The 13,509-nt window shown below is 38.6% G+C and overlaps 2 protein-coding genes and 2 non-coding genes across 6 annotated transcripts; all 4 read left to right on the forward strand.

Moving 5' to 3' along the window:
* The first annotated feature begins 479 nt into the window (after positions 1-479).
* Positions 480-550, forward strand: TRNAG-GCC. The gene has a single exon. It is a non-coding gene; the product is annotated as a tRNA-Gly (tRNA).
* A 57-nt stretch (positions 551-607) lies between these two features.
* On the forward strand, positions 608-3,483 carry LOC109170881 (60S ribosomal export protein NMD3). Of its 2 annotated transcripts, none has more exons than XM_019320025.1 (3): positions 608-806; positions 1,116-1,258; positions 1,681-3,483. In XM_019320025.1, exons 2-3 carry the CDS (start codon positions 1,240-1,242, stop codon positions 3,237-3,239), a joined length of 1,578 nt encoding a protein of 525 aa, XP_019175570.1. In that variant the 5' UTR covers positions 608-806; positions 1,116-1,239; the 3' UTR covers positions 3,240-3,483. The 2 variants fall into 2 exon arrangements, with proteins under 2 accessions (XP_019175570.1, XP_019175564.1); XM_019320019.1 differs by having other exon boundaries at positions 1,165-1,258.
* Positions 3,484-4,133: 650 nt separating this feature from the next.
* On the forward strand, positions 4,134-4,204 carry TRNAG-GCC. The gene has a single exon. It is a non-coding gene; the product is annotated as a tRNA-Gly (tRNA).
* Positions 4,205-4,436: 232 nt separating this feature from the next.
* LOC109165132 (serine/threonine-protein kinase HT1-like) lies at positions 4,437-8,240 on the forward strand. 2 transcript variants are annotated; one of them, XM_019313776.1, is made up of 6 exons: positions 4,437-4,825; positions 4,948-5,009; positions 5,135-5,468; positions 5,551-6,100; positions 6,235-6,690; positions 7,749-8,240. In XM_019313776.1, exons 3-6 carry the CDS (start codon positions 5,323-5,325, stop codon positions 8,007-8,009), a joined length of 1,413 nt encoding a protein of 470 aa, XP_019169321.1. In that variant the 5' UTR covers positions 4,437-4,825; positions 4,948-5,009; positions 5,135-5,322; the 3' UTR covers positions 8,010-8,240. The 2 variants fall into 2 exon arrangements, with proteins under 2 accessions (XP_019169321.1, XP_019169329.1); XM_019313784.1 differs by lacking the exons at positions 4,437-4,825; positions 4,948-5,009 and having other exon boundaries at positions 5,383-5,548; positions 5,596-6,100.
* The last annotated feature ends 5,269 nt before the right edge of the window (positions 8,241-13,509 follow it).

Below are 13,509 nucleotides of genomic sequence, written 5' to 3' on the forward strand. Positions count from 1 at the left end.
TTAGTCCCGTCGGATTGATGGCTACGACGGACCGATTAAGTGACTTCTTGACGGACCGGCTATACAGATTAGTCTTTTATGCGTATTAACCCATCAATATTATTAGGAATAAGAAGAAAATGAATGACATAAAAACTAAAATGTCCTTGTGTAATAATAATAAAAAAAATAATTGAGAGAAAATATGTTAATTTCCTATTTTTTCCTTTTCCGACTTCTGCTGAATTAGAATTCATGAATAGGGAGCATGAATTCCAATTCAATGAATGAAGGGAATGGAATTGCAATATCTCCAACCAAACAATGTTATTTTCTTGACTATTGAATTATATTGGAAAATAATTTCAATTGCATGCAAACCAAACACCTTATTAATGTTTGATACTCCGTAGTACATTACATAGTTTTTTATTATTGTTATTTGTTACTTGGGGAATAATCAACTATGTATAGGATTTAAAATCAACCTAAATAACAGCGCACCAGTGGTCTAGTGGTAGAATAGTACCCTGCCACGGTACAGACCCGGGTTCGATTCCCGGCTGGTGCATTATCTTTTATTTTATTTTTTAAACACAATTTATTTTGCTATTTTATTTTAATTTCCTGCGCCGAACGCATTACCTATTTATTCTAACAAAGCCCTCCGCCGCCTCTGTTTAGCAGAAACCTCACAGACGTCGATCCCGCCGGCGAGGCAGATTTGTTATCCGCCGCCGCTCCTTCACTCCGCGCGACGCCGCACGCAGCTTATTCACGGCTTTGTGTTGTTTTTTCCTAATCCAAAAGCCTCTATTTGTTTCCAGGTTAGTTTCACTCTCTTATGCTTCTTTTTCATGGCGTTTGAATTGGTTTCGGTATGTGTAGGAGGCTCTGTGTTGATATGAGTATTCTCATGTGTTTATAAGCGGCTTCATACATTGCATATTTCAAGTCTCTCAAATTCAATACAATTGCTTGAATTTTGCTTTTTATTTTATTTCTTCTTCGATCGAAGTAATAGAATCGTTCATTTTCATTTTTATTTTTATTTTTTAATTTTTTTTAGCAATTAGTATACTTAATCCTCCGGCATCTTCTGGATAAACAAAAACTCTGAATTCTGACAATTTCAGTCTAAACCACACAAAAATAGGGCGCTGACTTTAATTCCATTTTCTCCAGCCGACTATCCGCCGCCTCTGTTTCTTGCTGAATTCTTATTTATCCTTGCTTCGCCTCCACCATCTTCAAAGCTCCATGTTGAATTCGAACGCAGGTAGCTCTCCTTTCTGTTTTATTTTATTATGCTCTATATAAATAACAGCTGTTTTGGTTTGTGGATTCAGAAAATTCTGTCAGCCGTCTTTTATTCATGATTTTCTCATTGCCTTTGCTTAGGTTTTAACATTAATTGCTCCGAGAATCTATTTCCGTGGTTGTAGAATCCTTTGCCATGTTTGTGCAATGCTTATTCTCTCTAATCGTCTGATTTTGTTAAAATAAATATTGAAAAAGGATTTTATTGTTTTTGTTTTTTTGAATATTGGTAGTACTTGAGTCAATAATTTGAGCTGCAGAATTAAATTCCTCTTCTTAAGTACTGTCTTCGGTCCTTATATATTGTTATGTAGGGTGTGGTTTCCGTAATTCCATGTTTTTTTGGTTGAAGATATTTTCTTGTTGTTACTTTCTGGATAGGTATGATGGCAGAAGAAGCAGGTATGTTCAATGTTACTCAGACAGTTGGCAGCGTTCTATGCTGCAAATGTGGTGTATTGATGCAGCCGAATGCTGCCAATATGTGTGCCAAGTGTTTGCGCTCTGAGGTTGATATAACAGAGGGGTTGCAGAAGCATGTTATTATTTGTCACTGCCCGGAATGTGACACCTATTTACAGCCTCCTAGAACTTGGGTCAAAGCGCAACTTGAATCGAAAGAACTTCTTACTTTCTGTGTGAAGAGGTTGAAAAATTTGAATAAAGTTCGCTTGGTGCATGCTGAGTTTATTTGGACCGAACCTCATTCCAAGAGGATCAAAGTCAGGCTGAGAGTTCAGAAAGAGGTTCTGCATGGAGCAATCCTTGAACAAGCGTATACTGTTGAGTATGTTGTCCAAGATCAGTTGTGTGAAGCGTGCTCACGTATTCAGGCTAACCCTGATCAGTGGGTGGCTGCAGTACAGCTAAGGCAACATGTTTCTCATAGAAGATCTTTCTTTTATCTGGAGCAGCTTATTCTTAAGCATGATGCTGCCTCCCGTGCTATAAGAATTAAGCAAATGGATCAGGGGATTGATTTCTTCTTTGGTAATAGGAGTCATGCTGTGAAGTTTGTGGAGTTTGTGGGTAAGGTAGTGCCAGTCAGAAGTCGTAATGACAAGCAACTCGTGTCTCATGATATCAAAAGCAGTAACTACAATTACAAGTATACTTTTTCTGTTGAAATCTCTCCAATATGTCGTGAGGATCTCATTTGTCTCCCGCCAAAGGTATCTGTTGGTTTGGGAAATCTCGGTCCCCTTGTGATCTGCACTAAAGTGACCAATAGCATCGCTTTGCTGGATCCATTCACTTTGAGGCACTGTTTTCTGGATGCTGATCAATATTGGAGGACATCATTTAAGCCTCTGCTTACTAGTAGGCAGCTTGTGGAATATATAGTTTTGGATGTTGAGCCTGTCTCCTCTGAAGTTAATATTGGTGGTTCAAAGTATGTTATGGCAGATGTTCAAGTAGCTCGCATGTCTGATTTTGGGAAAAATGATACAATGTTCTCTGTAAGAACACATATAGGTCATCTTTTGAACCCTGGGGATTATGCCTTTGGTTATGATTTATATGGAGCCAACAATAATGATATTGAGTTAGAGAAATACAAAGGCCTTGTCCTCCCAGAGGTGGTTTTAGTAAAGAAAAGTTATGAAGAAAAGCGGCAGAGGAAGAGGGGCAAGCCTCGAGCTTGGAAGCTCAAGTCTCTTAATATGGAAGTTGACGACACTGGCAGAGGAAAAGACAACGAAGAAAAGATGACTTCAGAATATGAACAGTTCTTGAGAGACTTGGAGGAGAATCCTGAAATGAGGTTCAACATATCATTGTACCGCAATAGAGAATACCAACCCTCGGAAATGGCATCTATGACTGACGGGGATGATTTCCCCACGATTCCTCTGGAGGAGCTTGCTGGTCTTCGTTTGAGTGACGGTGATGATGATGATGATGAAGGCGATGATGATGATGACGGAATGGCAGAGTGAAGCCATGGCTGTCTTTCTATACGATTAAGGAGTTTGAAATATGACCAGAATATCAAATTACTGTTACCCTCTTGAATCTATGGTGTTTATTACTTACTATTTCAATTATGCTTTTGTTTTGGAATGTTGCGTAGAATATCACAGCTCCCTTCAATTTCTTCCTTTTCTCAAAATCTTTTTGTTTTAGTGAGTGGAGAAACTTATGATTGCTTGATCATTATTAATTGATTGGGTTTTCACTTTTCACCATTTCTTGCTGCAATTTGTCCATTTGATTTATTAGGTACCAGCGCTATTAATTAAGCCTGTTTCTTCTTCATGTTTATCTGCTGCATATCAGTACATGAATGCTTGATTTGCCAGATATATTACTGGAAGTTGTAAGATCACGAGGATGAACAAGTAGCTATGCAATTTGTTCTGTAGATAAGGAGGCAATGATCCATATATGGCTAGTGGCTACAGTCGAGGTGTCAAATGGGCAGGCTTAGGCCGTCCTGGTCTGGCTTGTCACTAGCCTGTTTATTTTTTGGACTAGGTCGGTTTAGATTAATTGAAGTTTAATTCGATCTAAAAATAGGAATTAAAGTCTGACCAGTCTATAGCCCTAATTTTTTTTAAAAAATAATATTAAAAATATATATCAACTAATTTAAATTATGTATTCTTTCTAAATTAATTTTACAAATTTACATATTTATTTTTAAAATGTAATGTAATATAATCCTCTTCCTCTACTATAATAAAGCTAAATCTTTTTGGGCCATAGCCGTAAGTCATCCATTCAATTATCCAATTGACGAGGGGCATATCCCATCAGAACTTATTTGAGTTGAGTTTAAATAGCTAAAATTACAATTTTTATAGATATTCATTAACTACACTCAACACAAAGCACCAGTGGTCTAGTGGTAGAATAGTACCCTGCCACGGTACAGACCCGGGTTCGATTCCCGGCTGGTGCAAACTTTTTATTAGCCGTTATAACTCCTCATTCCCTCCATTTTCATGAATCCTCCGACAAAACATGTCTCAGAAATCAATACCACATACCATTTTTACTGTTTGATTATACGCGCGCCACACCGCGAACTGCGCCAACCGTACATAATAAAAAACACACAAAAAAAAAAAAAAAAAAATTAAAAAAAATCCAAACTTTGTCTCGGCCTTTTTCACCGCACCTCAATTCTCTTTCTGGGTCATTCTTGCCCTCATCTCCTCTCCTCCCTCTGGACCCCACCTTCCACCTCCGCCAACCACCGGGTCCACGGGGATCAGCTGCTGGCTGTACGTATATGTATTATATTTAAGCACCGTACATGTATGTATGTATGTATAGGATTAGGGCCCTGACATGAATAGAACAGTTTTGTTGTTCTTGATGTTGTTGTTAATGGAGTCTTGACACCCACCCCTTTTCTTTCTTTCTTTCTTTTTTGTTTTTGTCTACTTTTTTCTTTTTCTGATGGGGAGAGGAGAGAGAAAGGGTGACTGCAGGAAGGAGGAGCATTCGTGTCAGTGTGTGTAGCCTTGTAGGAGATGAATGAGAGACAGTGTGTGTTGTGGAGGAAACACCCTTTTTGGTAAGTGTTCTTAATCTGGGATCCTGTTCTTTGTGCTTTATTTATTTCAAGAAAAATTGGGTTTTTAAATTTATTTTGTGGTTTTGGCTCTTACCATGATTTTGCATTGGAGCATTGGGTAGTTTTGTTGGTAGGTTAATGGGACTTGTCATGATTGGTATTTCTTCATTTTCAAGACAATTGAGTAAATGAGGAGTATGCCCTTGAAATTCCACATTTAATTTCTTGTTTCCTAATACAGTTCTTCAAGAATGGATGTTTTTAGTTGGTTAATTAATTAATTAATTTGTTGGGTGTGGGATCTTTCAGGCTCTGAAAGAAGGTCATGGTGGTGAAGTTCATTTCCTATGATTTTTGAGGTATTTTTGAGGGAATCTATGTTTCAAATTGGTGTTGAAGAGGTGAAATGTTGAGGAAGGGTTTCATATGTTTTTGACTTATTGCAGTGGCTACTAATTTGTGGTAAGGTTGTTGAAAGCTGATCCTTGTTAGTCTTAATGGGATTTGAGAGTTTTGTGTTTATTTTGATGGTTTTTGAGAAATTCTCTTTAGAAATCGCGCTGAGGAGGTGGAGGAGAACATCAAGATCGAGTTGTTTCATGGATAAGGAGGGCGAATTTTTCTGGGACTGTTTATCATATGTTAGATGCAGGGACTATTCTGTCGGGGCGAATTGTGTGTTCAGAACCTCTACCTGAGACAGCCCTTTGCTAATAATCGAGCGAGAGCGAGGTATTCCACAGATTGAGTGCATCGAGGAGGAGGGGGCGGTTTTTGGTGTCTTCCCAATTGTCCCAACTGGAAATCATGAAGTTCCCTTGTACCTATAAGGATGCCCTACAGTCTGAGAGGAAGGAGCCAGCTGGGTCGAGGATTCATTCCAAGTCGTGTCGCGATGGCTTGGAATCAAACCCTCCATTCAACACTCGCCCGCTTCCCCATTTTCCTTCCTTGAAGAAGTTCCATCGCAAAATGAAGTTCCAGAAGGAATCGGGTTGGACAAAGTACTTTGATCATGGTGGAGGGAGGGTGTCCTCTATGGATTCAACAAACGAGTTCTTGATCGATCTTTCTAAGCTGTTTCTTGGGTTGAGGTTTGCACATGGAGCCCATAGCCAGCTTTACCACGGGATATACAAGGACGAGCCCGTTGCAGTCAAGATTATCAGAGTGCCAGATGTCGACGAAACTGAAAGCCTAGAACCTAAGTTAGTGAGCCAGTTTAACCGGGAAGTTGCTCTCTTGTCTCGTCTTCGCCATCCAAATGTTATCGAGGTAAAATCCCCAACTACTATGTATATTGCCCATTGTTTTCTAAGCTCGTAGCGTTTTTCGAGAGGCAGGGTGTTGGACTTGGCCCTTACCCGAAAACCATTCTGATTGGGTTCGGGATTGTGTGTTTGATGCAGTTCGTAGGCGAATGCACGAAGCCACCCGTTTTTTGCATTGCCACCGAATATCTCTCAGCAGGCTCGTTAAGAGCATACCTGCACAAGCTCGACCACGAATCTGTCCCCTTGCAGAAACTCGTTGCGATGGCTTTGGATATCGCAAAGGGAATGGAATATGTTCATTCCCAAGGCATAATCCATAAGGATCTCAAACCCGAGAATATCCTCATCAGCCACGATTTTCAGCTCAAAATCGCCGATTTTGGAATAGCTTGTGAGGAGGCGCACTGCGATCTTCTGTGTGACGATCCGGGCACGTACCGTTGGATGGCTCCCGAAATGATCAAGCGTAAGCGCTATGGTCGGAAGGTTGATGTGTATAGCTTCGGGCTCATTTTATGGGAGATGTTGACGGGATTTGTCCCCTATGAGGACATGACTCCTATGCAAGCCGCTTTTGCTGTAGTTAACAAGGTAAAAGTTCTTAACATGTCTGCAAACAAAACATTTCCTTGTTGAAACAAACCTTAATGAACATTCATGATGTCTTATGTTTATTAACATTGTGGTATGTTAGAACCTTATTCTTGTGCCAAGGACCTTGTAGTCTAGTGGCACCAAGTTGCTCTCTCATATGGGAGGTTGTGTGTTCGAGCCTCAGTGGATTGTAAACAGTATTGACTCTTTGTGCTTCAGTAGGTTGAGAAAGTAGTTATGAACAGATACTGCATTGTAATAGAGTCAGTAGTACTCAAAAAACAGAAGCTTATTCTTGTCGGTCTAGGAATTCTGAAGGGTAGTTATGAACAAATACTGCATTGTAACAGAGTCAGTAGTACTCAAAAAACAGAAGCTTATTCTTGTCGGGGTAGTTATGAACAAATACTGCATTGTAACAGAGTCAGTAGTACTCAAAAAACAGAAGCTTATTCTTGTCGGTCTAGGAATTCTGAAGGGTAGTTATGAACAAATACTGCATTGTAACAGAGTCAGTAGTACTCAAAAAACAGAAGCTTATTCTTGTCGGTCTAGGAATTCTGAAGGGTAGTTATGAACAGATACTGCATTGTAACAGAGTCAGTAGTACTCAAAAAACAGAAGCGTATTCTTGTCGGTCTAGGAATTCTGAAAGGTAGTTATGAACAGATACTGCATTGTAACAGAGTCAATAGTACTCAAAAAACAGAAGCTTATTCTTGTCGGTCTAGGAATTCTGAAGGGTAGTTATGAACAGATACTGCATTGTAACAGAGTTAGTAGTACTCAAAAAACAGAAGCTTATTCTTGTCGGTCTAGGAATTCTGAAGGGTAGTTATGAACAGATACTGCATTGTAACAAAGTTAGTAGTACTAAAAAAATACGAAGCTTATTCTTGTCGGTTTAGGAATTCTGAAGGGTAAACTGCAATCTTGCAGAAGTATTCATTAGTATAATTAAATACGAGCAAATTCCAGGTGGTTTTTGGCATGATACCTCGATCTATAACTACATGATGGGAGTCTAAAATACATAATCTTTCACTATCTCGCAGAATATGAGACCGAAAATTCCTGGAGACTGCCCTCCTGCCATGAAAGCTTTGATCGAACAATGCTGGTCTATGCATGCGAAAAAGAGGCCCGAGTTTTGGCAGATTGTGAAGGTTTTAGAGCAGTTTGAGTCTTCACTCGCTAGTTATGGAACACTACTGAATCTAGTACCGAATTCGAGATCTCAAGATCAGAAAAAGGGGCTTCTTTGGTGGATCCAAAAGCGTGATCCCACCCATTCAAACGCTTCTTCTAGAGGCTAATCCTAATGATTCTGTATGATCTGACGTTTGTAGTTTCTCCAGGTCCCGTTGTAACTAGAGAGTGCTGTGTCTCAATCCCGTGTGAATGTGAATGGCTAGGCCTTAGGCGTGCGCTAGAGTGGCATTTGTAAAATTTTCTGATGACAAACGGTATAAGTTTTTGAGAACGATCGACTGCAAACATCTAACCCAAATCTTGATTGAAATATATATTCCCTTCACTTTTGATTATGCTAAGTTGTGCTTCTATAACAATACATTTTTTGTGTGAAGTTATGTTGCTAGCTTTCTGGGCAAAAAGTATCAGGAATTTCTCGAGGATTGATTATTGCAGAGCATTACAGAGGCAGAAACTGACAGATCGAGGCTGCATGATCGAGCTCGAGATGTTGAATATCATCCTAATCGAATTGAAATGAACTGAGGTTACAGTAGTGCTTAATGTTCGGTGGCTAGCCTCGTTGTTATCTTATTATGCTTGCTTATATAGTTTATATATCCATACGTTACATGCCACTCCGCTTTCTAACTTGAATCTTTCAGGCAATCCTGTTATCTGCAGATATCTTATGTAGAATTCACAGGTGCGGGCGAAGAAATGCATCGGTGTGCAGAAATTCGCCTTTGGGTTTCCTTTGACATTACACACAGGTCTGTCTGTAAGCCTAACCAAAACTGAGAATGTCTGTGTTAAGCCTAAGCCTAACACAGTTTCATTTGTGCATTCTTTGGTTTACTGCATCTGCTAAAGTGAGTGAAAACTGCAAATGTCTGTTTGAGAACAGTGGTGGATATGGCAGTCTTGCCACTGTCACTCTCCATGTGATTGGATACTCTTCTACAGAAATTTTTTTACTTGATTCCACATCAGCTACACAAGAGATTGTGAAGTGATACTTCATTTGGGACCAAACATCCACTTAGGAGCTAGCTTTGGTGGTAGAGTTAGGGTTTTAATTGGCTTGAGTACCGTATCATTTGGTGCTCTTGTTGAGAGGCCAGTGCATGGTGGGAAAGGGTTACTTGGAAGAGGGCTACCTGGTTCTTGATAAGGTTTAAAGGTGTTGTATAACAAAGGGTTATGTCTATCTATATGGTTGCGTCTGTTTGTGAATAGGTGTCTATATATATATATATATATATATATATATATATATATGTACTATGTTTCTTCATTAGAAACATAGAATTATAGTAATGTATTGTAATCTTTGAGTATTATATACATTTTCTCATTCCTTGATTCTTCATCTCTGCTTCTGCCTTACTGGGGGTGGTTATTATTCTCACCTACAGACTTTGGATCTTTCAAATTCTACATGGTATCAGAGCCTACTTTATTAGGCTATTTTTCTTCCAATTTTCTGACGTAAAAGAAACCCACAACTGTCTCTTGGATTCCGACGTGTCTATGGTGGTTTACTTCAAGATCTACCACCACAGTCACACTCGGAATCATGTCGCGAGTCGCGACCTTGCCCAAGAAATGCCGGTGTCATCCACGGTTGCATGCGCCTCGCGCTGGCCCGTGGGTTTTCCTATGGTGTATTTTTTCGGCAAAAATTTCCCAGATCGTTGTTTTGCTCTTATTTGGACCTTTTTGTGAAGTTTGAAGGCTTTTTGGGTTTGTTGCCAAACTTCTTTTCAGAGTGTTTTGGTTCCTTATTTGTTTATTTATTTTCGGTATACCATATTTATTCCAGAGGGTTTTCAAGCTTCATGCCTTTTTATTTCCAAAAGTCTTTTGTTATTCATTTTATCCTATAAGGGGTTGTAAACAATTAACAACCACTTGGTGTTCTCGGTGTTCATACTTTATTTTCTTCTTTGGGTGTATTTGTCATTACCCTGGGCTCTACTACATCCCTTTGCTGATCATGCTTTGTTTGCTAAGCTGCTATTGATGAAGATTATTGTTGGCAAGTCCTTGAGTGCTTATGTTGGTGTGAGGTTGTTTGTGTGAAGCTTCTCCCCTTGGTGCCTTCATCCTCATTCCCAAGGGTTGTGCATAGCGTTATCTCTTTGAAGCCATCATATCCAACACTGTTATCCTCTAGCTCCATTTAATCTTCATATGTAATTTAGAGTAAGGTAGAGTGTATGTTTTAATCCAAGCTTGGAACTTCTAGATGTTCCAAGTTGAGGGGAGTGTTGAAAAACAAACGTGGTTATGTCTATTTATATGGTTGTGTCTGTTTGTGAATAGGTAGGTATATATATATATATATATATATATATATATATATATATATATATATATATATATATATATATATATATATACACTATGTTTTTTCATTAGAAACATAGAATTATAGTAATATATTGTAATATTTGAGTATTATATACATTTTTTCATTCCTTGATTCTTCATCTTGGTTCCGCCTTACTGGCGGTGGTTGTTATTCTCCACCCGCCAGGCTTTGGATCTTTCAAATTCAATAAAAGGGAACTGCGAAAAAGTTAGTTCGGAGTGAAAGTTATCTAGAGTGAAGTCGTCCGCTCGTCTGGTGTCGGCCTAGCAAAGGGAGCGACCTAATAAAGGGCTACCTGATGTTTGATAAGGTCCGAAGTGAAATCATCCAAAGCGAAAAATGACTACTTGATGCCGAGAAGAGTCCGGAGTGTAAACTGTTGCGGACGTCGATTTCTCAATGGGTGGGCAATGATACGAATACCGTATAAAAAAAATAAAATTTCGTCAAATGGAGCGACGACGTTCTGGCCAAAGCGCGATAGCATCTACCAGTTTTTATGCATATATTCTTTCAGCAGTCATGGGGAAAAAGAAGCAATCATCTAAAGCTCATATATTCTCTTCATGAACACAACAAGATAGGCAAAGAAGCTGTCATCTCAGTCTTTAGCATGTTAGACTCTTTAGATTTTTGAGTGTGCTTTCTTTTTTTTGGGGTTTTTGAGTGTGTTTCCTTTTTCGGTTGGTTACATGGTGGTCTTAAAACCACAACTAGAAAGAGAATTCTGGTTATTATATTATTAACATCTTAATCAATAAGATTAAAATATTGAGTATCTTTTTCTTATTATTATATTATATGCACCAAAAAAATATATGAAAAGAGTAGAAAGGAAATATGAGATTGGCAACGTGGTAGTGTTAAAACCACAACTAAAAAGGTACTTTTAAAATTTTTAATCTTAAATTATGATGGTTTAAATTTTTTATTTCCAAATATGGATATTTTGAGTTTGGCTGGCACATCATATTGTCCAGATCCCTTTGTCTCTACCACCGCTGTGCAAACTGGGCTACCGCACAGGGTCCCAAATTTTAAAGACCCAATATTTAATTTTTACCTAATTAATTAGAAATGAAAATTAAAAGTTTTCAATTAATTTTAAAAGATTTCATGAGGAGATGATAGAAATGTATATTTATTGTATTTTAACTTGGAGGTTAAAGGTTCAAAATTTACATATGTTAGTTTTAAAAATTATGATTTTGGAGGGTCTCAATTATTTACCAAGGCCACAAAAACTTAAAATCCGGCCTGTCACCCATACTCACTTGTTAGTGGAAGTAATCTAGCTTTTGGAGATAGTACTCAAAAAAAAAAAGAAAAACTAACTTTTAGAGTAAGGCGTGATTTCTTACTCTCAAAAGGTGAAATCTCTCATTTTTTAAGATCTTTATATCTCGATTCAATAGAATTATAGAAGAATAAATCACAATGACTTAACAGTCTTTTAGGTGGGAGGAACTCACCACATCGGGTGAAACTCTCACATTGTGACTAGTAAGGCATGATTTCTTTTGGTTGTAGCTCAGGATTTCCACTGTCGAAACTAATCCCCTCGCTGAATTGTAGACACCTCTATTGGATATGACAGCTGGCCTGGAGATTTAAGGTTGCTCCATATCCAATCCTTAACCAAAATTTTTGATTAAGGATTAATGAGTCCCTTCCACTCAACCACACTTGGCTGGTTAAGGCATGATTTATAAGCACACACAACATAATTACATTATCTTTTATGCACCAATAATAATCTTTTATGCTCAGAGCTGTCTCAATGAGAATGAAAACCAAGTATCCTTTGACAATACACATCATTTCATCCTAGATTACTACATGTCTGATATATCTGTCTGTCAACAACTGAGAAGAATGTGGAGCAGCAGGAGATGATGATGACTAGTTAGCTACATACATACATTGACTAGCTAGCTACATACATACATATGCTGCACACTTTCACAAAGCACCAAACATGAACTTGGATTTTTGCATGGCAGTTGCCTTCAGCTTTTTGTCATCTTCTATTGAGTGAAGAACAGATAATAAAGCTATGGCTAGTATGAACTAGAAGACCAACAACAACAAAAAGTGAAGGCTCAATAAGATATAGCATCTACCCATATCTTGTTCTGGTCCCCCCCACCCTTAGAGCTTGGCTTCACACACATCCAAGAAAAAGATTTTTTTTTTTTTCTGGGTGATAAGGGAAACGTGTAGTCACTATCCGAAGGTGTGTATATATTGAACACAAGGAGCTAAATTAAACTAGCCTAGGATGTTTCCATTGAGATTGGAACTTGGAACCTTGTAGTTACCAAGCCAATAGCTCAACCAACTTGGCTAGGATTGCCTTCAAAGAATGTGTGTGTGCGTGGGGGGGGGGGGGGGGGGGGGGATCAAATGAATATATATTTCCTTATATGAAAACGTGCGAACAAGCATGAGTGCGCACAATCTACTTCCAGACATGTCGGGATGACAGTAGTGGAGACCTTAGAGTATATTGTGTTAGGTGTTAGCTGGGTTGGCCGAGTTCAGCCCCTACTCGATTCGAGATGTGACGATGTGGCTTACCATGGAGGGATGTGGTTAAATGGTTAATGTTCACCTACTTATCACCAATTGGTTTTAAGTAGGATATGACAACTAGATAACTAAAGAACTATCATAATGTCGGGCTGAGCTTGGTGTTCAAAGGTTGCGGTATGTGCTGGGAGGAGAATTGTTGGGTGCTTAAATCATTAAGCGTGTTTGATTTACAGCAGTCACAGAATGGGTGATCCATCAGAATAATGTGTGCACTTACGCTTGTTTGCACGTTCTCACCTAAGCGTTCTCATCTTGTGGTTATATACCAAGTCAACCGTCTGACCAACTTAATTGAATTCTCACAAAGAATTTTTACACTATTCCATGAGATAATGTGTCTAGCTGTGTTTCACTGTGGAAATAGGGGATAAAGTGTGATCCTCAAAGCCCAATCCTCACACCCCAAAGTGGAGAGGTCCGTGAATGTGGAGTCCCTTTCAAGTTATAGATAAAACACAAAGTTACTTTATTCTTATTTCCTTGTTTTTGCTTTTAGTAAATCGTCCCCCGGCCATGTGGGATTTGCTGTTTTGTCCTGCTTGGGGTCCTGCCATAGGAAGGTTTGGTGATTGAATTGAACCTATAATTTTTTATTTTTTATTTTTTAACGTTACTTGTTATAGTATACGTCTATGTTACTTGACTGAAAG

Source organism: Ipomoea nil, unplaced genomic scaffold (genome assembly GCF_001879475.1).
Source record: "Ipomoea nil cultivar Tokyo-kokei standard unplaced genomic scaffold, Asagao_1.1 scaffold0317, whole genome shotgun sequence".
Classification (NCBI taxonomy): Eukaryota; Viridiplantae; Streptophyta; class Magnoliopsida; order Solanales; family Convolvulaceae; genus Ipomoea; species Ipomoea nil.